We start from the raw sequence: 22,293 nt of genomic DNA, 5'->3' as shown, positions 1-22,293 counted from the left end.
ATCCTTTGCACTACCATTTTGAACTGCTCCCAGGTCAGCGTTTTAGACTGCCACGAGTCACAAAGAAGGTTTACAAGAACTCTTTTGTTCCAAGAGCAATTGAATTGTTAAATTCTTAGATTGCAAAATCAAACCAAACTTTTTAATTTTAGCAAGCTCTTAAAATAACAAACGGTAGCATCCTCCCTTTACAGGGGATTTCCTAATTTTTATGACCTCAATTGTAGGATGTATATATATATGTATGTACATGTGTCTGTGTACATGTGTACATGTATGCATATATATATATTCATGTGTGTCTTTATAGAAGAAGGAGAAGAAGAAGAAGAAGAAGAAGAAGAAGAAGAAGAAGAAGAAGAAGAAGAAGAAGAAGAAGAAGAAGAAGAAGAAGAAGAAGAAGAAGAAGAAGAAGAAGAAGAATGTACTTTATTCATCCCCAAAGGATGGGAAATTCAGCTGTCTGGCAGATAGAATTATAAAAATCACATAAAACATAAAACAAGTAATTCAGGTGTTTGTCAGCTCATCTCCCATTGGCTAGAGAGTTATGAAGCCTAATGGCTGCAGGGATGAAAGATTTTCTGTATCTCTCAGTCCTGCAACGCAGATAGAAGAGCCGTCCATTGCTGCTGTTTCTCTGGTCCACAAAGAAGTTGTAAAGTGGATGATATATATATATATGTTTTATATTTTTATATTACATATTTTATATCGGCTCTTTAAGGAATTCACCTGGCCATCACCGTAGAAGAAGAACCCCAAGTGCTATACAAATAAAGTTCTAATCTAAATCTAATCTAATATCAAACATACTATTTGGAAGATTAAGGCTTTTCATTTAAAAAAAAAATAGCCTTAAAAGTGTCAATATTTCAGCTAGTTCTCTGAACATTGTTCCTCTTTTTTTAAACATTTTTTGGGTTTTTTTATTCTGGAGGTCAGAATTAGGTACTTCCGGTCTGCTTCTCGTGGTCAGTGTTATTTTTGTCTGCTTGACTAAACGAACCTGCTTCGCCTGACAGCCCAGGTGCCAACTACGCCTGGTAACCGCAGGTAACTGAAAGCAGAATTGAAAGAAGTCTCCATAACCGTCAAGGATTTTGTCACGACATGAGGACAGGACCACTGGCTGATTCAAGGTAATGATTCTTAACGTTGGAAACCACCAGGGCTCCATTATATGTTCGCTTAGTAACTTCAGCTAAACCCGATGTGAGGGGTTTTAAGCTAACGGTAGCTAACTTTAACAGTTAACGTTCCTCACAGTGTGCACGCTCAGTGCTAGAGGATGACTTAGTCTATACTAATACTAACATTTATAATCTGAGTTGGCTCTGCTAAAGTGGTGTTTGACAGGTTACTCGTCCTCCTGTGATTGATAACGGGCCAGCTAATCCTAGCATAACTTTGTAGCTAAAGTCAGAGCGCGTATGGGTATGAAAGCGAAGTGAGTTCGCCTGTGTTCACTTTCTATGAGACGTCAGCGAACTGGTTCGCAAAGCATTGTGGGACAGACTGAATTTAAATACAGTTCAAATTTAAATTTTTAATATTATGCGCATTGACCAAAATATCTGTTTTAGAGACACATCTCTTGCAAATGTACAAATGTAAAAAAATAATAATACAAAATATGGAAACAGCTGCCATGACAATAATTAACATTACATCATTATGAAATAATAAAATGAATGACAATGTCTTAAAGTGTATTTAATAAGTTCTGGACTTAACATAAGAACAAATCAAAATCAAAAATAAGATAAACAATGAATAAAAAATAATAAATTAATAAATAGTAATTTAATAATAGTAATAGATATATGCTGTACAGAAACAAATCTTTATTTTTTGAAGATTGGTTTAGGACAGGGGTCAGCAACCTGTAACACTCAAAGAGCCATTTGGACCCGGTTTCCACATTAAAGAAAACACCGGGAGCTGCAAAACCTTTTTGACATCTATATAGAAGATAACAGTGCATATATTGTTTTTCTATCTTTATGCTATGTATAAAAAACTATAGTGTGTTGCTTATGAAATCAATGAAGTGCTACAGGGAAAATGACATTTCTGTATGCAAGGAAAACATTTTAAACTCTGGGGGGAAAAAACCCACTGGGAAGGTTTATGTCATAAAAAGCCAAACTTAAATTATCCATATGAAAAACAAAAAAGCTGTGTGCCGTCATCCTTCGTTAACCAGAGCATGTAGCAGAGTGTTGGCCTAAATCATAGACTGTATAAAAGACCTTAATTGAATTTTTTATTTTTAAAAGCGCACTTTTTCACTGAACAAAATAAAATATAAATTTGCAAAGTGTAAGTGCCGATGTGGGAGACCCACCAGCGGGAATTTCGAAGATAGTGATGCATATTTTGATCAGCAAAAAATTAAACAAATAAAGCTGCTTTTTATTTTAAAGCTCCTGTGAGGAGTTTTTGAGTGGTCATGAAATGGACTGAAATGAACAATGATGCCTCTTAATGACCTAGAAAAGCAAAGAAGATTGTTTAGAAAAGGTATTGATCATTTCTGTTTTGTTATTTTAAAGCCTGAAATCGCTGTGAGAGGGTAGGTGTCAGATGAGGTAATTGACAGCACGTCAAGAAAAAAACCTTTTCTGCATTAAATGTTCTTAATGAGTGAAATAGTTGACTGTTAGTTGAAAGCAGGAGGAGATAACATAATTTACACATGTACAGGACAAAATAAGCAAGATCACTTAGTCCACAAGGGGGCACCAAAGTCAACACAAACAGAAAGTTCCTCACAGGAGCTTTAATGTTACAAGTTCAGAATAATCTTCAAATTTAGAATTACAATTAAAACTAAAGAACAGAAATAGAATACACTTAACTTGATTACTCATAATTAATTTTCCAAAGCCACAAGGAGCCACAGCATAAAGATGAAAGAGCCGCAGGTTGCTGACCCCTGGTTTAGGAGAAGTATCTGGTCCGTGGTGGACTTTATGGATGACGATGGTAATACTTTGGATTATGAAAAATTCTGCACTAAACACAACTTTAACCCATTGAAAGCAGATTTTGATAAACTACTAAAAAAAGCGATTCCTCAAGAATTTGTCTTTCTGATGAAAAATATAACGGCACATCAGACTATCCAACCGCCACTGGCTCCACTTTCAATCCAAGACAATGGCTACGTTTACATGAGACTTTTAATTCTAAATTAAGATTAAATCCTCTTTAAAAAGATTAAAAATTACCATGTAAACACCTAATTCCGAATGAAAATGATAATTCCGAATTAAACTTAAATCCGATGTAAGTGTCTGGTTTATTCTGATTTTAAATCCGAATTAAACAATTCCTCGATCATGTATACGTTCATTCCGCTTTAAATTAATTCCGGTCGTTCTGAGCATGCTCGTTCCCTTGTCCTGTCGCGATGACGCACATACTCTTCGCTGGTGGGCACATATTCCAGGCTGAGGTAGAGCAGCCGTTGCTCTAACTGCTTTGATTCGCCAAAGTACAGTCATCCGCCTCCCTTCTCTGGTCCTCTATCTCTCTTCTCCTCCTCAGCTGACAAAAGTGAAGCAGTATGTTTGTGTCAAGCTGCTTTTTAAAAACTATAGTCAAAATCAAAGCGAAATTTGAACTTATTGTGTGGTCTTCCATGTTGTAACCGAAAATGAAAGAAGCAGGAACTGGAGTCTGTTTTCTTCCGGTAAACTTAATTACGTCACGCCCGCCCCTGTCCAATCAGAACCCTTCCCAACCCCCAGACGTTAAGAGGAATTGAATAAAAACAATTAAACGTGTTTTCCATGTAAACCTCAATTTGGAATTACTATTTCCATGTAAACACGAAGGAGAAAACTTTAATTCAGAATTATTTAATTCGGAATTATTAATTCAGAATTAAAAAACATCATGTAACCGTGGCCAATTTAATCTGGGATAAAAAGTGTAATAATTCCTACATAAGATTTTTTTTTTTTTTTTACTGAAAAATCATTCCCAGGAAAACAAAACAAAAATGACATATTACATAAATTTGATGAAAATTCCATCGTGAAACTAAGATCCTCATATCTCAAACTCCCTATACCCCCAAAAACCATTTTACAAAAATGACGTAAAAACCACGGACCATGTATTTTTTTCATGCAATGTGATTCATGCGTTCGGGGTTGAAATCCACAAATGGATTCACTTCCACCTTCTGTCTCCAGAGACGATGTGACGTTTGGTATAACTTTAAACAGCAAAAATGTCTGAACCTTAGAAAAAATCTTTATACACAAAAATAGACTTTTAAAGTCATCCCCCAATTTTATCTATTTTTGGAATTCATTTCAATTTGACCTCAAGTCTTTAAAATTAATAAAAGGAAAAAAAGCACCAACAGTTTATAATATTTGATGAAACTTTCCCAATGAATTATAAACTGCAAACCTTCCTGCAAAACTTCTCTCAACATTTATCAACTACTGCAGTTTATCAACGGGCTACGTGACGTGACGTCATCACGCTCGTTGTCATGAACACCTTTTCTGTAGTTTCTCCAGAATAACAGAAGAATGAGTGGATGTGAGTGGACAGTGTGTTCCTTCCTCCTAATGGACACTAGGGGGCAGTATGTCATTAAGAGAGATACTAAGACAGTTAGTTATATATTGTTTTTTATTGTAGTTTATTAGTATGATTATTTGTGTTTTGTTATCTCACAGTCATGCCTTCAAAGGATGAGGTGGGATGATATAAGAAGAGAGTTGTTAGTAGGCAGTTATGGAGAACTAGAAATCCTATTTCCCTTTTTGATGTTTATTTCAGGAACTATTAATTAGCTAGAACCTTAGATAGCCTTTTTTTTATCTACCAAGATTTGTTTCTATAAGAAAAACACAAACTTTACAATACAGGTCCAATATATCAGGGTTTCCCAAAGTGTGGGTTAAGACCCCCTGAGTGATTGCGAGACGCCAATGGAGGGTGGCGAGATGTCTTACAGATTTTTTTAGGTTTTTTTGAGTAATCTAAATGTGCTTATTTTACTCATTATTGTAAAATATAGACAAAAATGTAGTTACTGTTTAAATAAAACCCTGCAAATAAGTACATTTCATTAGTTTTAGCCTTTCATTGTTGCAAGATGACTCCTAAAGTTAGGGTTAGGGTTAGCTAACAGTTAATTATGTAGGCAAAATAATTTTGAAGTTGAAGTAAATTAAGTATGAGGCAACATTTAAATGAATAAAGTAATAAATGTTCAGGCCCCACCACCACTTAAACACTGTGTGTTACTCTGCAGGAACAATCTTAGGGAGACCAGGGCATCAGCAAGAGGAGACTGTTCAGCTAAACGTAGGAAGACTGCATTTGGACAGTCTGCATTATCAGTCAGAGCAGCAGGAAAATGGAACTCAATCCCAACTCACATTAGAGACTGTACAAGCCTCAGTGTTTTTTAAAGTAAACTAAAATTATGGCTCAATGAAAAACAAGCATGTGCTCATCTGAATGCATCAAACTAGAGACAATGAAATGTAATTTTAAATGTGTCGTTATTATTGATGGACTGTGTTGAGTAGTCTATGTATTGTTTTAAATGCTAGTATGTTTTTGATCATTTGTATTGTACATTTGTTAACATCTTCCTGCCCAGGGACCACAGATGAAAATTAGCTTATAGCTAACTCTGGCTTGACAGTTTTTGTTTTGCATGGCCCCTGTCAAATAAACTAATAAATAAACAAACATTTAATCACTTCAAGGGACAGTGGGGGTCACAAGTCTTTGACCTATATTTTGGGAACCCCTGCAATAAACATATTTTTATGTGTTTTTAAGTTAAACAAAAAATGAGATATAAAATAGAATAAAAATAATTATGATAATAAATTAATAAAAGTCTAAAAAGAAGAGAAAAAAAAAAAATAATAATAATAATAATTTATTTTTACAGCACTTTTCAAAACAGGGTTTAAAGTGCTTTACAAATAGGAAATAAACTAAAGGCAATAAAAGAGAAATTTGAGGAAGACATTGACTAAAGGTCCAAGAGGAAAAAAAAAAATATCAATAATAAAACTGCAGGGAAGTGACAGCAAAAATAAATGACAGAAAAGAAGATAAAATTGTTAAGACCGCAATGAGATAAAACAATGTTGGAAGACTAAAAACAGCACAAGATAAAAAATAAAAAAATTAAAAGATCGGAAATATAAAATATAAAAATATATATAAAGGAATAAATGAATAAAAAAGAATAAAATACTCCAGTGATAAAAACATCTGGATTAAAATCACACTCCGGTGACATCTCCTAATGAAGATATTAATAAAGGTGTATGAATAAAATATAAAGTGTATAATACATCAAAGGTAGGTGTGCAGTTGTGCTCATAAGTTTACATACCCTGGCAGAATTTGTGATTTTTTTTGTGCTATTTTTCAGAGAATATGAATGATTAGAGAAAAACTTTTTGTTTTTGTCACTCATGGTTAGCGGTTAGGTGAAGCCATTTATTGTCAAACAAGTGTGTTTACTCTTTTTAATCATAATGACAACAAAAACTACCCAAGAAATCATACATTCTGCCAGGGTATGTAAACTTATGAGCACAACTGTATAAAAAAATAGATAAATACAAAAGTTACATTCAAACAAGTAAATAGATATATAACTTAATAAATACAAAAACAATGATAATTCAATTAAGAGTAATATAGTACTTAAAATAAAGAAAACAATGTTCATAATTCTGATAATAGTAATGATGACTGTTAAAGTAACTGTCATTATTACAGTAATAATACAGTCTGTAATCAGAACCATCTGGAGCCTTAAACCTCACAGGATGATTAACAGGTAGCGTGTGATTTTATGACTCCCCTACAGAGTTAGCATGCAGGCACACCTCATTTCTTTGTTTGCCTCTTAGTATAAGCAGATGGATTATACTCATACATAAACTCTGGATCCGTGTTTGGTTTACATTGACGTGGCCTTTGCAATCCAGGATCTCCGTACTGTAAAACCACCCAAAGTGACAGTTCAAGGAATCTTGCTTTGTTTAGTTTGCAGAGGTGACATCAGACAAAGATGAAGAGCATTTCCTCATAATGAGATTAAACTAGTCTTTACACTTATCAGTCATTCAGTCTGCAAACCACAAAACTCTGGCACGGCAGGTTGAGATATTGAGGAACGATGTGTTACTTATAAGCGTGTTTGATGATATTAACAGATGTTAAATATCCGTTTCTCTAATTTATTGATCATCTTCCTGGAATAAAACCGCATTGGAAATAAAATGTGAGTCACCTTGTGCTATTTAGAGGAAACCCAATGGTCCGTGGGTCCCTGAACTTCCTCTTCAAACAGTGAATCAGTGACGTGGCAGGCTGCAGGAGGCTGCATCGTTTTATTGCTGTGTAATTATTTGACCTCTGACCTCAGCTGTGTCTGATCAAAGTAAGCTATTCAGGGCCGTTAAGGACTCAGGACACTTCTGACCAATCGGATGAAGGGGTGCAAATGGTGCAGCCGCTCTGTAAAGTTGAGGCCAATGTTTAACTGTGACTGTGTGTGTGCTTATCTGTGTGGGTTTGTGGGAGTGTTCAGGTCTGGACTGAGGCTGATTGTTCCTGGGATGATTAACAAAAAGCAGAGGATGAAAATGAAGACTGTTGAGTGTTTTCTTTTCAACATTAGCAAAGTAAAAACATTCCTTTCATCAGATTCAACTCAGCCTGAAAAGCAGCTCTGCAAACACACAGACGAGAACACACAAAGACACAAAGACAGTTTGTACAGCCAAAGGTTCAGAACAAGGTGGGGCGGAGCAGACCGGAGGGAAAAGAATAATATTCTTGAATGTGACTGTGCAGAGATAACATATCCTGAAACAGGTTCACAGCAGGTGAAGAGGAGGGGAGATGATCTGATACCTGAGCAGGAACAGGTTTTTCCAGCTGAGAGGTGATAGGTACAGCAGGTGGCAGGTTAAAGCAACTTCAGGGGACGCGTCTTTCTGTGAGTTGAATATTTTGTTGCTGTGCTATCATTGAGAGTATTTGCAGCAGTTGTTGTGCTGTTGAGGTGATCAACATTACCTTCCTATAACTCCAGCTACTAAAGCACCAACAACTGTTTGACCACATTTATTTTTCAGGTTTTGAACAATTGGCAGAGAGTGAAATGAAGTCGTCAGGATGTAACACACACTTTAAACTTCCTGAAAGTGCTAGAACAGAGTGCTTTTTGTTTCCGCATGTTTATGCTTCCAAAAGCTGCTGTATTAGTTTCAGTTTGAGAAAACAGGGTTGTTGTTTGTTGTTGTCACACTTAGAAATATATTATCCAGACACAGTCAAGTCTTTGGGGCTTAATAGTTCTGGTTAGGGATGTGTCGATCAGCTTTTTTGGCCCCTGATCCGATTTTTCAATATTGAACATTTGCAGATACAGAGTCCCGATCTGATACTTGTGTTTGCCTTGATAATAGTTGCACAAGAGTTAAAGCTGTGGTTGGTAATCAGATTTAGATACGCTTTTTGTCATACTGGTTAAAATGATCTTTATGTCCTGATGGTAATCAATACATAATGTGTTCTTAAAAAAGAGTGAAAAAAAACTGCTATCTACAGCCGGAGTAAACCTGGGAAAACACCAACCAATCAGCGATTTTTGGCTCCCCAAATTTTAAACCAATCAAATCCCGTCTTGCTATTCTGCCCGCCTCCTGCGTGTACATTTCCCCGGCGTGCACTCCTCCGAGTCCCCGTCTCCTGCCTCTGCTTCCCCTGACTCTACTGACTGCCCCTCTCGCTCGTCCTCGGGCCTGTCCCCTCTGACCTGATGAGGTGCTTTGCTCAGGACTGTAGTCCGGATCAGAGTCTAATAAGCTCTAACCAACAAGCAAAAGAATTAATGACATTTAGAAAGTCCTACAGAAATGTAGATGTACTGTAGCGTCCGTCCGGACGCTGTAGGGATGACGAGCCGATTCATGAACATGTTGAGTTTTAATAACCGGTCACTGTCGGCCGTGACCACACCAACCAACAAAACAACAATCAATGTTTGAATGAATGAAGAACTTCTCCTCTTGTCTCTCCTCTCTCCCGCTCGCACACGCTACACCTCTCCTGATGCCTTCACTGACCGTCAACACTGTAGGAATTAAGAGCATCTATACTGAACAGGTTTAACAAACAGTAGAGCTGTTACAGTGTTATATATGTGTTATAACTTTTCTCCTGATATCGTGTCACCAGTACAACTGGATAATGCTAGAATGACAGTTGTGAGTGCTAACAGCAGCCATGTTTGTTTGTGTTTTTAACTTTCACTATGAGAATGTTTTGGTGAGGACCCGTTTTGAATCAGTCACCATCATATGGTCGCAAGTCAGCGGCGCTCGTGCATGTGAGCGGGGGGGGGGCGTCATTTCGGAGGATCTCCGAGGGAGGAGGGGAGGGGTTAGACGGAGTCATGAGGAAATGCTACATTCAAATTCATGCTAGTTTTCCGTGATTACCAACCCCAGCTTTAAGAGAGTTGAGCTTTAACAAAAATAAGTAATTAAAAAAGAACTAAAATATGTCTCATGTTTGTTCCATTTATCTTAATCCAGTTAGCATTGTTGTAAAACTCCTAATCTGTTTTACAAGCTCTGCTGTATGAGACTCACCAAACCAGTGTGCTTCATTACAGCACGCTTAAATCCGAGGCTGCTCTGAATGCAACTCTCACAAGACATTGCATGATTCACAATGTTCGCATCCGGCTGTGAGACGTTAATATCGGGAGTGATAGCAAAATTGAAAAACACCTGCATGCCACTAGCTAGGAGCGGCATGCAGGTAAAGAGAACGACAGCTACCCATGAGGTTGCTGAGGCCCATGAAGTTATGTAACGGGCTGTCCTGTGTTTGGTTTGTGTTTTCCCCTTTTTGAACCATGTGTCCCTGCAGAGGTACCGTAGGGTGCATAGAGCTTTTTTCTGTAATGTGTCTGTCAGTGCATGTCAGTCCCTCCAGGATTTCGCGGGATTTTTTTGTGATTGTTGCGGCCCAAAATGCCTGAATTGGCGACAGCTTTTTGAAAAAATTGCGGTGAAAGTTGCGATTTTTTTTTCCCCCAATAACATCTCAGGGGCAAGTAAATACGCTAAATTACAGTTGTTTTTAGAAAACATTCTTTATGTGACCACTGTGACTGTATTTTGATTCACTTGATTCACAGAAAAAGCCATGAAAGGGCTGTATTGCACATTTACGACGGTCCCTAAATGCACCTCGCAGCGACAGAGGCACAGTCAGTCAGTTCACGGCACTCTGAAATGAATCTGCATCTTTGATGATGATGAGTTGATCAAAACTTACTAAAGGTGTCTGATGTTTCACCAAACTGGATTAAATCAAGCTGTAGACGCAGAGCTTTTTACGGTAATAGCGGCAAAAACGTCAAATATTAAACAGACGTCCCCCGGTTGTGTCTTTGTCACTAACGCACACCGGGGGTAAAAATCATCAAGGAAGATGAGACAGATGCATGGAGGTGAGGAGAGCTGGTTCATAAAGCACACCTGCTGCAGGTAGAGACCAAGCTAACACTGAGCCCTTCAGATAATAACTCTAGTATCTATAAATAACAACGTTGTCATGGTCACTTAACCTGCCTGCTGTCCCCTCTCTCTTCACCCGTTCTCCGTGTGTGTTTTGCTGTTGATAAGTGCCGATCAAGTGAGGACTTATGTTTATGTTCCAAGGAAGTCAGTTGATGATGAAACCAATGACGTACAGGGGCTGAGATTGAGGTAATTGGTCAAATTTGCGGGAAAGTTGCGGTGATTGTATAAAATTGCAAGGCCGCGAAAAAATCGCGCTGATTGGTTGAATTTGCGTTGATAGTTGCGATCGGGAAATCGCAACTTCCTGGAGGGACTGGCATGTGATGCAAGTTCTACAGTAAAATTTAAATCATGGCTTGAGTTCTACATCAATGTCCCATCTATTATTTTCTCATTATGTACACAAGGTTAAGCAAGATCAGAACGCTCAATTACACTTGTGCGTTAGCCTTCAGCTGCAAATTGTGTTCAGCTACAGATGACGTAGAGCATGGGGTGCTCAACCAGTCGATTGCGATGGACCTGTCGATCTTAGACTGATACCCCGTCAATCGCGAGACGCTGGAAAAACTTTTTCCCCATCTAATAACGTGGCATCATTCAGTGTACTTGCGCCCGTTTGTTCCAAACATATCCTGATACAGCTGAACACATCACAGAAAAACACAAACCTCACCTCAACACATCATAGTTTAGCTTTTGGCTACCTGTTGTGCTAGGGCGGCACTATGGGTACGTAGCCTAACGACTCATAGTCAACCTGGCGGGGCATGGGTGTGATTGGAAGGTGACAGCTGTTCATCATTCAGTTAGCCAGCGTCCTTTTCACAGCACGAAGATGGCAGGTTAACTAGCAAAGATGTATTATTTTCACCCTAAGTGGGAGGAGGACTCTTCTTTTGTTTTCTTGAATTCAAAGTCCATTTGCCTCGTCTGCAAAGCAAGCGAGGCCTTGCCGAAGAAGCGGAACTTGGAGCAGCATTTTAAGACGGTGCACAAACACTACTTCCCAGCCAAAACAGCTCTACGTAGCCAGAAAGTGTATGAGCTAAAAAGTGAGCAGCCTCCTCCCTGTGCCAGAGATCCCACTAAGGTAGACACATGTATTTTTGCCGGTCTAACTTCTGAAACTACTCCATGTTTGACTTTTATGTGGTTTACTTCAGTTTCTGTTGTGTATGATAAATATTGAGGAAAGCTACTACTACAGACCAGAACCTCTGTGTGTTTTATATAAATGTAGTAGACCTCGGCACACTGACAGCTTGGTAGATCTTGGTTCAAAAAAGGTTGGGCACCCCTGGCGTAAATGATCGGATGAGATGATCAGCTATATTGCTGATCACCGATCAACTAAAAAAGGTCCAGATCGGCTCAGATCTGATAGTTGAGATATAAGAATTAAACATCCATATTAACTCTGAGCTGTAAGAGTCACAGCAGCAGGGATTTAAATCTGTACTTCTGAAATTCATAAAAAGAATTGTCAAGCTGAAACCAGCTCAACTTGTATTATTGGAACTTAACTCTGGCGTCAAACCATCCATTCATTGTCAGTGGGAAGCTTAGCTTCACACACGCACACACACGCATATGCACACACACACACAGACTTGTAATCTTTCCCCTTACTTTGGAGCATTCAACACATTCAAACATGCACAGGGTGGAGTAAAGCTCTACGTCAGGGATGTAGTGACACTTTAAGTCTGGATCCTGGTGACGACATAGCAGCTTGCATTTTTTTTTTAAATGGCAAATATTCAGCCAATCACGAGCTTGAATCCACACCAACCCAGCCCGTCTCCCTCACAGCCCCTCCCCCCGGCTGTGCTATGTGTATGTCACCCTTCCTCCCTCGCTTCCTTTCTCTCCTCTCGCTGCTCGCTGGCCGGCACATGCCCTCCCTGCACTGCCAAATGCGGCTGAGCGAAAGAGAGCAGTGAAAAAGATAAAAGGATTTCTGGAACAGATAAAAAAACAGACGAGGGGCCGGAAATCTTAGGAGACGTGGGATGGAAAAGCATCCGGGTTCTTTGCTCATTAACCCTCATGTGAGTCTGATGGCCTCTCTCAGTCTTCCCTCACTCTGATGTGTTTGTCTTTCTTAATCTTTGTGTCCTCCCTTTCTTCCTCACTCTCTATTCTCCTCTTTCTGTACAGTGTCTCTCTCTCCTTCTTGTTCTCCTTCTGTTGCTGTGTCATCCCTGCCTCTGCTTTCTGCATGCGTCCCCACCCCACGGTACCATGACTCTGGCTGCTGATGCTGTCTTGTGATGCTTGAAGTCACACTGAGCTGAGTGAAAATCAGGTTACACTACAGGACTCTGCAGGGTTAGAGAGAGACTGACGGTCTCAGTCTGACAGCAGCTCATCATCAGGGAGGAGGAGTTTTTGATTTGAACTGAAAGGATGAGAAACACTGAGACAGTGAATCTAACTGGGCCACCATGAAAACAACATTATTTATAATTTAACAGAACTAAAACTGAAAAGCAGAGCTTCTTCAGGGCGTTAAGACAGACCAGGACACATGTCGGCTTTCATTTTTAAAAAAACTGGTGGAGTTGAAAATACAAGAAATACAAAGAGCCCCTCAAAATTCCCAAATATCATCCTGTTTGCAGTGATTAATGGATATATGAAGAAGGACTGTCAATGTGAACAAATCAAATACATCTTAACTCGTTCTTTTTTAACATGGAGCATCATTTATCTACATTACCCCCTAAAGATAAAGTGAGACCTCAGCTTGTGAGTGTCAGGAAACCTCTGAGCAGGTCCCTACGGACCGCTGTGATGACGGGTCATAAAATCATTGGTGGATCTTGAAGCTTGACGTGAAGGAAACGTGCTGTGGACTCCGGTCTGGTTTTACTTTATTAAACAAACAAAGGGTTGCGCTGTCTGTTGGACCAGAGGAGTCTGTTGCTGTCTTGTAGTCATTGGCTGTAACGTCAGGATGAACGTGCTCAGGTTGGGGTGTGTGACAACATCCGGTTTAAGTTGGGCAAGAGTAGTCCTGTGTTTGCATTGGTAATAATCTCCCCCCTAAAAAGCCCCTGCTAGAGGGGTAGTACTTTTCAAAGGTCCCGGGACTTTCGGGGTGCAGGGCCTGCAATGCCGAACGTGTCTGATTGTTAGATTAACCGCAGTGTTTTTATTCTGTTATTTTATTTCTTCTATCTTTTTTGTATGTGTGTGTACTTTTCAAAAGAAGAAGCTGTGATTCTCTTGATTTAGCAGCTTGTAACAGTAGTCTTCTCTCAGCCCACCGTGAATGCGTTTCTCCCGGTGTTCCGGTTTTAAAAGTGACCCTGTAAACTGGAGACCTTCAGCTGAACGTGTCAGTGTTTGTGGAGTTTACACAGCTGTTGAAACACAGAGGGAGTTCCTGGGAATGCAATCTAGTTTAGTTTTTATTAAGATTTCAAAATATCCTCATCAGATATTTAATGATCGTCTAAAGACGTTCCTGAGGGATGCATCCGGCTGAGAGTCTCCAGTTAACAGGGTCGCTGTTTAAACCAGAACACCGGCCGATCTCTGCCACGGCTTTTTGAGTTCAAAAGGATTTTAAAGGCGTGTTGAAACGTCTTTGCTACTCGCGCTTATCTCCTCTCACGTGTTGATTTAGTGAATCCATCTGTGATGAAATATAGCACCATCTAAAACAGACCAGTTGAGTCTCTTCATGCTAACAGGCTAACTGTTGTGTTGCTCATAATGATACCTGCCTGTCCGTCTGCTTCTATAGTGTCATCTGTGATGAATGGCATTCCTCTTTGTTTTACTGCCCTCTACTGGTCTGGTGGTGTAGTGCATTTACTTTTTTTCCTCCATACGTCACTGGCCTGATTTGCACAATCTACCCGAGACTTCAGCCCGCGGTCGAAACGCAGACAACAATGGGGAGACAGGAACCTTTTAGTTCAGGGGAAAGTAGTTCTGGGGGCTAAAAGACCCCGGAACTCTTGGTCGAAATGCACCTTTAGAGGCACATTACAAGTATTTAACATTTTGTCAAGTTGTCAGTCTCGGGGTGGTGGAGTCACAAGATGTGCCTTATGCGACGACTCTTTGCATGTTTCACTCTCTAAAGTGAAACACCGGCAGTGTGGAGCATCAAACATGTCGCTACTGATGTTTTATAACGAGCTGCATCCACAAATGATTACTTCCTCAACTTCCACAGTTGTCGTTAGCGCTGACCGCCTCTCGCAATATATGACATTATTGTATTGCAAGGCACACAGAGCCAAGTGGAAGAAGGCATATATAAGGGAACCATTAAGCTATAGGGTAGCTGGAACATGTGTTTGATTCCCATCCCTAAAGGTGTGGCTATATGTAAACTTCTTTACTATCTCTAGGGAGGGACAGCACAGGGTTTGCATGAGACGCCGTCTATTGTTCAGGAAGATGTGAACGAGTCGTACATCATAGCTCATTTCCTCTTTGAAACAAGCTGGTTCAGTTTGAATCCGTCTCACAGGAACTCAGGACGCCAGGGAGGGAGGTTTGGAGGTTGCAGACCAGTTTGTCATTTCATCATCGGCCACTGACGTCATGATTCCATTTTGTCCTCATCGTCAGAGGTCTCCTCCTCCTCCTCCTCCTCCTCCTCTTCCTCCTCCTCCTCTTTGGCTGTCAGCTGAGACTCTGCTTTGCATGTGATGTGTGTGTGTGTGTGTGTGTGTGTGTGTACTCCCAGATGTGCCTCACATGTTACCAAAGCACGACAGACCACACAGCTGTTGTGTCTTTTTCTGGTGTTTGAGAGAAAAAAAAGTGTCCAAAGTTTAAACTTAGTATGAGACGTCCACATTGTTGAAACGCCCCTCCGTAGCTTGAGTCTGCTCTTTCTTGTAGATGTGGTTCTTTCTTTGAGGAAAACAATCATTCTTGAAGAATTCTCGTGGTTTTGACGTCAATGAGAGACAGATATCTTGCTGTTCCACTGTTTGTCGACTTAAAGGGGACATATCACGCTTTTTTCATCAATATATATTGGTCTAAGAGGTCCCCAAAACATGTCTTTAAAGTTTATGCTCAAAAAAACACTTTGAAATCAGATTTTGGTCTGCCTGAAAAACCCTCTTCTTCAGTCCTCCTCAGAACACTCTGTTTTCTCTCTGACCACGCCCCCTCAGGAAGTGGATGTGCCTCGGCTCTCCAGCACGTTGATCTAATGTTTACATGTTGGCTGAATATACACGGCTGCTCAGAGATCGCGTTACTTCAACCCTCTGAATCTGATCCAGAATCTGATCCTGACAGAGAGGCGCCTGTAGCAGGACCTTTCTGAAGGATTGGTCACAGATTTAGTGTTTCTTGTTGTTTTATTTATCAGTATGTAGACGTGTGTCTTGGGACACAGCTACGAACATGCAGCTATGTGGCTATGCTAACTAGCGCTAGCACTTATCCATGATAAATAAAAATCATCCACTAGATCTTCAAATCTGCAGACGTGGGGAGTAAAACCGACCTCTACCAGAAAGACAGCAGGACCTTTCTGAAGGATTGGTCACAGATTCTGTGTTTCTTGTTGTTTTATTTGTCAGTATGTAGACGTGTGTCTTGGTACACAGCTACAGCTACGACATGTAGCTATGTAGCTATGCTAACTAGCGCTAGCACTTATCCATGATAAATAAAAATCATCCACTAGATCTTCAAATCTGCAGACGTGGGGAGTAAAACTGACCTTTGTGTTTATTAAGACAGCCTACAACTAGCATGCCTCCCTCCTAAGCTCCTTGTTAGCACACATGTGTGCAGGGAATGAAAAACGGAGGAGGGATTCAGTATTATTTTATACAGTCTATGAGCTGAACAAGCTCTGAGCTCTGACTCTGTGACAGACCAGATATTGTTGTTACGTAACAAAAACACGGAAGTCTGAAACGACTCGTTTCACACACATTTACAGAAAGGTGGAGAAATCAGAACAGGGGCAGAATGGAGTCTTTTCATTCTCGGGGGGTTTGTAGACATGCCAGGGAAACATATTTCAGGTAGAGAACCATTAAAAAGTCAATTTTGCATGATATGTCACCTTTAAAGTTGAATCCTTGTGAGACTGAAGAGAATACATTGCTCTAAGTTGATATTTTATGACTCTGATGTTTGGCAGCATTCTTTATGCAGCTGAAATCACATGACACACCACAGTCCCCGGAGGGCAAGCTTTTTTACAATGTATAAAACATTAACTCTGGTTTGAGTTGTGTCACACTGTGAAATACGAGGGAATTCATCCTTGGAGGCAAAGTGGGAACTCTTTTTTTTTTTTGGTCTGCTCCTGCAATCTGTTTGTTATTCATTCGGATGTCAATGACCCTTCATTCTCTTTCCCAGAGAGCAGAGGAGTGAAGGGGAGAAATCTCAGTCAGTGGACTAATCTGACCTCGGGAGCGGTTTGTAAATTCCAAACACTCAATCCGCTGTGGAATCTGACGTGCCTGTGACTTTCCACATTTCCACCTACATTAATAGTACACACTGGCTTTCCTTCAGAATTTCACCTGAGAACTGGTGTGTTCACACATTTTAGAGCTCAACACTTTGATGGCTTCAGTGGAAACACGTCATTTGGCGTAAACCGCAGCAGATAAAAGAAGTGTCTGGACTGCGGACTTAACCTTCAGGGAGTCTTGATAAGACCAGAGCCCTCTTAAGACAAGTCTTTTGGTTTTGCTTTTTCATGTCAGGTGGTATACCACAAATTCTTGTTGTACTCGTTCTGTAGTTTCTGTCATCACGAGTAGACTGCACCCACTCATGAACAAAAGGAGGGTTGGTGAACGCCTTTTCAAGCTAAAACACTATTCAATAATCCTTGGCATCTGTTCAACGATTGTTCGAATATTCACCCCCCCCACACACATACACACACACACACACACACACAAACACACACCTTTCCCTGTAACAAAGAGCCCTTCGTTACTCATGACGGACGGCTGTTGTGTTGTAAATATTGCACCAGGGTTTGGGCTCATTGCACTTTAATAAACAACACACAGTATTGATGGCACTTTGCACTTTATTAGCGATCTTTGCACAGTACATTTGCACATTGCGTATTTGCACATTTGTTGTTGTTATTGTTATTTATTGATTAAGGAATTAAGCCGGAGTTAGGCAAACCGTAGTGCGTGGTTGAGGTGTGGTTGTCCGGGGGTTGCCGGCGTGGGGGCGCTGCTCCACCTGGAGAAGAGAGGAGAGTTAGAAGGCTCGGCGATACGATGTTTAACGTCAGCAAGAAGTAATCATGTGTGCAGTGAATATGAATATGTGGGTGGTTGTATTAAAGGTGACATATCACGCTTTTTTCATCAATATATATTGGTCTAAGAGGTCCCCAAAACATGTCTTTAAAGTTTATGCTCAAAAAAACACTTTGAAATCAGATTTTGGTCTGCCTGAAAAGCCCTATTCTTCAGTCCTGCTCAGAACACTCTGTTTTCTCTCTGACCACGCCCCCTCAGGAAGTGGATGTGCCTCGGCTCTCCAGCACGTTGATCTAATGTTTACATGTTGGCTGAATATACACGGCTGCTCACAGACCCGCGTTACTTCAACCCTCTGAATCTGATCCAGAATCTGATCCTGACAGAGAGGCGCCTGCAGCAGGACCTTTCTGAAGGATTGGTCACAGATTTAGTGTTTCTTGTTGTTTTATTTGTCAGTATGTTGACGTGTGTCTTGGTACACAGCTACGAACATGTAGCTATGTGGCTATGCTAACTAGCGCTAGCACTTATCCATGAAAAATAAAAATCATCCACTAGATCTTCAAATCTGCAGACGTGGGGAGTAAAACCGACCTTTTTGTTTATTAAGACAGCCTACAACTAGCATGCCTCCCTCCTAAGCTCCTTGTTAGCACACATGTGTGCAGGGAATGAAAAACGGAGGAGGGGTTGAGTTGTATTTTATACAGTCTATGGGCTGAACAAGCTCCGAGCTCTGACTCCGTTACAGACCGGATATTGTTGTTACGTAACAAAAACACTGAAAACTGAAACGGCTCGTTTCAGCACACATTTACAGAAAGGTGGAGAAATCAGAACAGGGGCAGAATGGATTCTTTTCATTTTCGGGGGGTTTGTAGACATGCCAGGGACACATATTTCAGGTAGAGAACCATTAAATTAATTTTGCATGATATGTCACCTTTAACGTTAAAGTGTGCCAGGGCAGTAGTGCGAATATGTCGAAATTGTTTGTTTGACTTACCTCAGCTTCAGTAAATCAAGAACAATAAAAACAATAAATAAGAGTGAAGTACCAGGACAGGAGGACTGCTGGGTCGCACACGCGCTGCAGCGCCCCTAGCTGTCTCCTAGCATCAAGGATTACCTGTGGTTGCTGTTGGCTGTTTCCGAAATCGCCTACTATACTAGCAGTACATACTGATATGTCCAAAATTCAGTATGTAGTAAGTAGTATGTGAACAAGAGCAAAATCTGCAGTATGCCAAAACTCCCCGGATGTCTACTGATTCGGGAAAATATCTCAGTATGCATCGGGCCAGTCTTCCTCGCGTACTGTTTCCCATAATGCACAGCGCTCGTTCTGCTTTTTCTTTTTCCTCATTTTTTGACGGGAGGAAATCCGTTTTTGGGTGCTGTGAAAGTTATCAAATTACATATAAACCACTTCCTAACTTTTTAAATCATAAATGGATGCTAAATAAGCTTTTTATTTATCGGCTTCGCCGTTGTTTACTTCCGCTTTCCGAAACCGGAAATCCAGCGAAGTCTGGCTCAGCATGCTGCATGACAGATCGAACAGAACAGTCATACTACATACTAAATTCAAATGCAGTATGTAGTAGGCAATACCTACTGCCTACTACATTAGTAAGTAGTATGTAGCAGGCCGTTTCGGAAACAGCCCTTCTGTGTCCGCTCCAGGGTGTTCCGGTTAAAAGATTCCCCAAGGAATGGACACCCAGATAAAGGTTCCGGGGTGGGACCAGAGCACAAATTGGTCAGGGGGGAAGGGAATCAATTAAATGGCATGTTTTAGATGTATTTTAGGAAATGTGGGAATTCTAAAATGTTGTTAAAATTGGTGACATAAAGTCAGGAACAGGGGAAGGTGTCTAAGTTAATGGAGAGCAGAATAAATAATTTGTGAACACCTCCAGATGGTTTGGTCCAGGAGGCCAATTAGTGCCACAGTATAAAAGGTTCCAGTCATAATCTGTCTGTGTTCGTTGTTGGTTGGTGTCTGATGTCGCTGTGGCTGTTTGTGTAATAAACCAGTTTGTGGTACACCTGAACCACCGCCTGTGATTTTGTTCATCATGCCTGCTGTATCATCCAGCCACTAAAGGGTCATTCTAACAGTCCCATTAACAGCCGTTTGTGTGGCAGTCAGGTTAAGCAGCAGCAGGAGGAGGAGGTGCTGCTAGTAGTGGCACTGACAGCGTCTGTCTCCATCTTTATGTCAGTGTTTTCGTGACGCGGCTTGGCGTGTGCGTTTACATTTTACAGCCATTCTCAGTCTCTGGAAATACGTGTGTAATAGTCATAGACTGTATCGATAATGGACGTTGTCTCCGTGACGTCATCCATCTACTTCTGAAGCGCTGCTTTGAGGCCAATCAGCGGCGGCAGCCATATTGCTGCTGTCGAGCCAGTGTGACATAAAGAGGCGGGCTTTGAGCCTCCTAGCCAACAGCTACAGTGATCCTGCCTGTCAATCAAGTCAGCTGTGCCTCTCATTGGAAGACTCTTAATCTCAATATCTTCAAAATTGCAGTGTTATGAAAGATTCCCCCCCCCCCCCGTACAGTGTGTGTCGATCGAGAACTGAGCTATCCAGACTACACTTGTCTTTTGAACCAGACTGTAAACATGTTTATTTCTGCTGTAAAGATGTAAAGACACTTAGACTGGAAGAATACAAGAGTTAAACATTCTTACGTACATATCATATATATATATGTATATATATATATGTATATATATATATATATATATATATATATATATATATATATATATATATATATATATATATATAAGATTTTGACAACTCCACAACATGTGGTTTCTGGTACTCCCAGAGCCAGCCTCAAGCGGATCCTCGATGAACTGCAGGTTTTAGCACTTCCGCATTGGACTCATGTTTTCAGACCAGAGGTTGCCGCTTGATCGGACCAGTAGTTTCCCAGAATGCACAGCGCTCATTCTGCTTTTTCTTTCTTCTTATTATTTGATGGAGGCACTCAGTTTTTAGGTGCTCTGAAAACTATTAAATCTCATATAAACCACTTCTTAACTTTTGAAATCATAAGTGATGCTAGAGAAGCAGGTTCTCTGTCAGCTTGGTCGTTGTTTACTTCCGCTTTCTGAAACAGGAAACACAGTCACGTCTGGCCCAGCATCCTGCAGACCAGATCCAACAGAACAGTCATACTACAGACTATATTCAAACGCAGTATGCAGTAGGCAGTACCTACTAAGCAGTACTTGTGTTTAATGCAGTTAGCATTCTTCTTCTTCTTCTGTTTACTAATGCGGTTAGCAAACAGCTTTGAGACGCTCTGTAGCCACCGTCTGGAAGGAATACCGTATTACAACCAGGCACCGGTAAGAATGATGAAAAATTTAACTTTTAAAATAAAAAAAAATTCAAAGTAACTTTTAGATTTTTACAAAATGAACAAATATTTGAATATTCAGAAATCATTGCCCATCCCTAGTTTCAAACTTCAGCAGCTACAGGAAAGAAACACTAGTAAGCTTTTGAACACGCGTCAACACAAATGGAGAGACAAATGGAGGATGGAGAAGAATCAGAGATGTGAACCCTCACGTTTTTACCCGAACACCATCGTAGCTGATTTGGTGACTTCAGTCTCAGCTGTAGAGTTACTTATCCTCCACTAAGAGTCCTCTTCCTCTGTCATGTGAACAGAGTGTACCAGGTGTGCATGTGACCTTTGCCTTGCCATGCAAAGCGCTGCAGCATGTTCTCACCATATCTTAAGTTAGCATGTGTTGTTGAATGTCAATGCAAAACGTTTTTAGCGTAGCTCTGTTGTGTTTTCATGCAACAGCATCTGAATATTTGGAAGGCCCAAGTGAGTATGACCTGTGGGTGGGTTTGTTTGGACATTTAAGGTATAACATGAGGCTGAACGAAAAACCTGATCGGACCTCACGTCTTCTTTTGTTTTCCAGGAGCTGTACTATCTGAGAACGCAAAAAAGCAGAGACAAGATGGAGAGGAAGAACATGGATGAGCAGAATCAGGTGTGTGATGACATCAAATAAATCATCATATACAGGATGTGGTTAGAGAACAGGGCGGTGTAGAGGTGGCCATCTTTCAGCAGAGGAGGGAGGAGTGTTTATGTCAAGCCAACAAAACTGGATCTAATCAGTTAATGGTGTGTGTGTGTCTGTGTGTGTGTCTGTGTCTGTGTCTGTCTATGTGTCTATGTTTCTGTGTGTCTGTGGTGAAGTGTCAGAGAAAGTTAAAGGTGTGTGTGGCGACATGCAACAGAGCGGACTACTCCAAGTTGGCCCCCATCATGTTCGGGCTCAAATCCCACCCTGATGAGTTTGACCTGGACGTGGTGGTGCTCGGCTCTCATCTCATCGATGATTACGGGTAAGATCAGCTCCTCTACAGCTTCCGTCTTTAATGC

At 40.6% G+C, this 22,293-nt stretch overlaps 1 protein-coding gene across 2 annotated transcripts in view; it reads left to right on the top strand.

Annotated features, from left to right (window-relative positions):
* The first annotated feature begins 981 nt into the window (after window positions 1–981).
* LOC117815671 (bifunctional UDP-N-acetylglucosamine 2-epimerase/N-acetylmannosamine kinase-like) overlaps window positions 982–22,293 on the top strand; it is a 29,025-nt gene continuing 7,713 nt past the window's right edge. Inside the window, exons 1-3 of one of the 2 annotated variants that reach the window (XM_034687522.1) lie at window positions 982–1,142; window positions 21,824–21,895; window positions 22,108–22,256. In XM_034687522.1, coding sequence (XP_034543413.1) covers window positions 21,863–21,895; window positions 22,108–22,256 — 182 coding nt within the window. In that variant the 5' untranslated portion in view covers window positions 982–1,142; window positions 21,824–21,862. Of the gene's footprint in view, window positions 1,143–12,479; window positions 12,671–21,823; window positions 21,896–22,107; window positions 22,257–22,293 lie in introns of those variants that run through there. The other variant, XM_034687521.1, reaches the window with a different exon arrangement.

The sequence above is a fragment of the Notolabrus celidotus genome, chromosome 7, assembly GCF_009762535.1.
Source record: "Notolabrus celidotus isolate fNotCel1 chromosome 7, fNotCel1.pri, whole genome shotgun sequence".
Taxonomy (NCBI): Eukaryota; Metazoa; Chordata; class Actinopteri; order Labriformes; family Labridae; genus Notolabrus; species Notolabrus celidotus.
The sequence above is the reverse complement of the archived record's forward strand: the minus strand, read 5'-3'. Positions and strand labels throughout refer to the sequence as shown.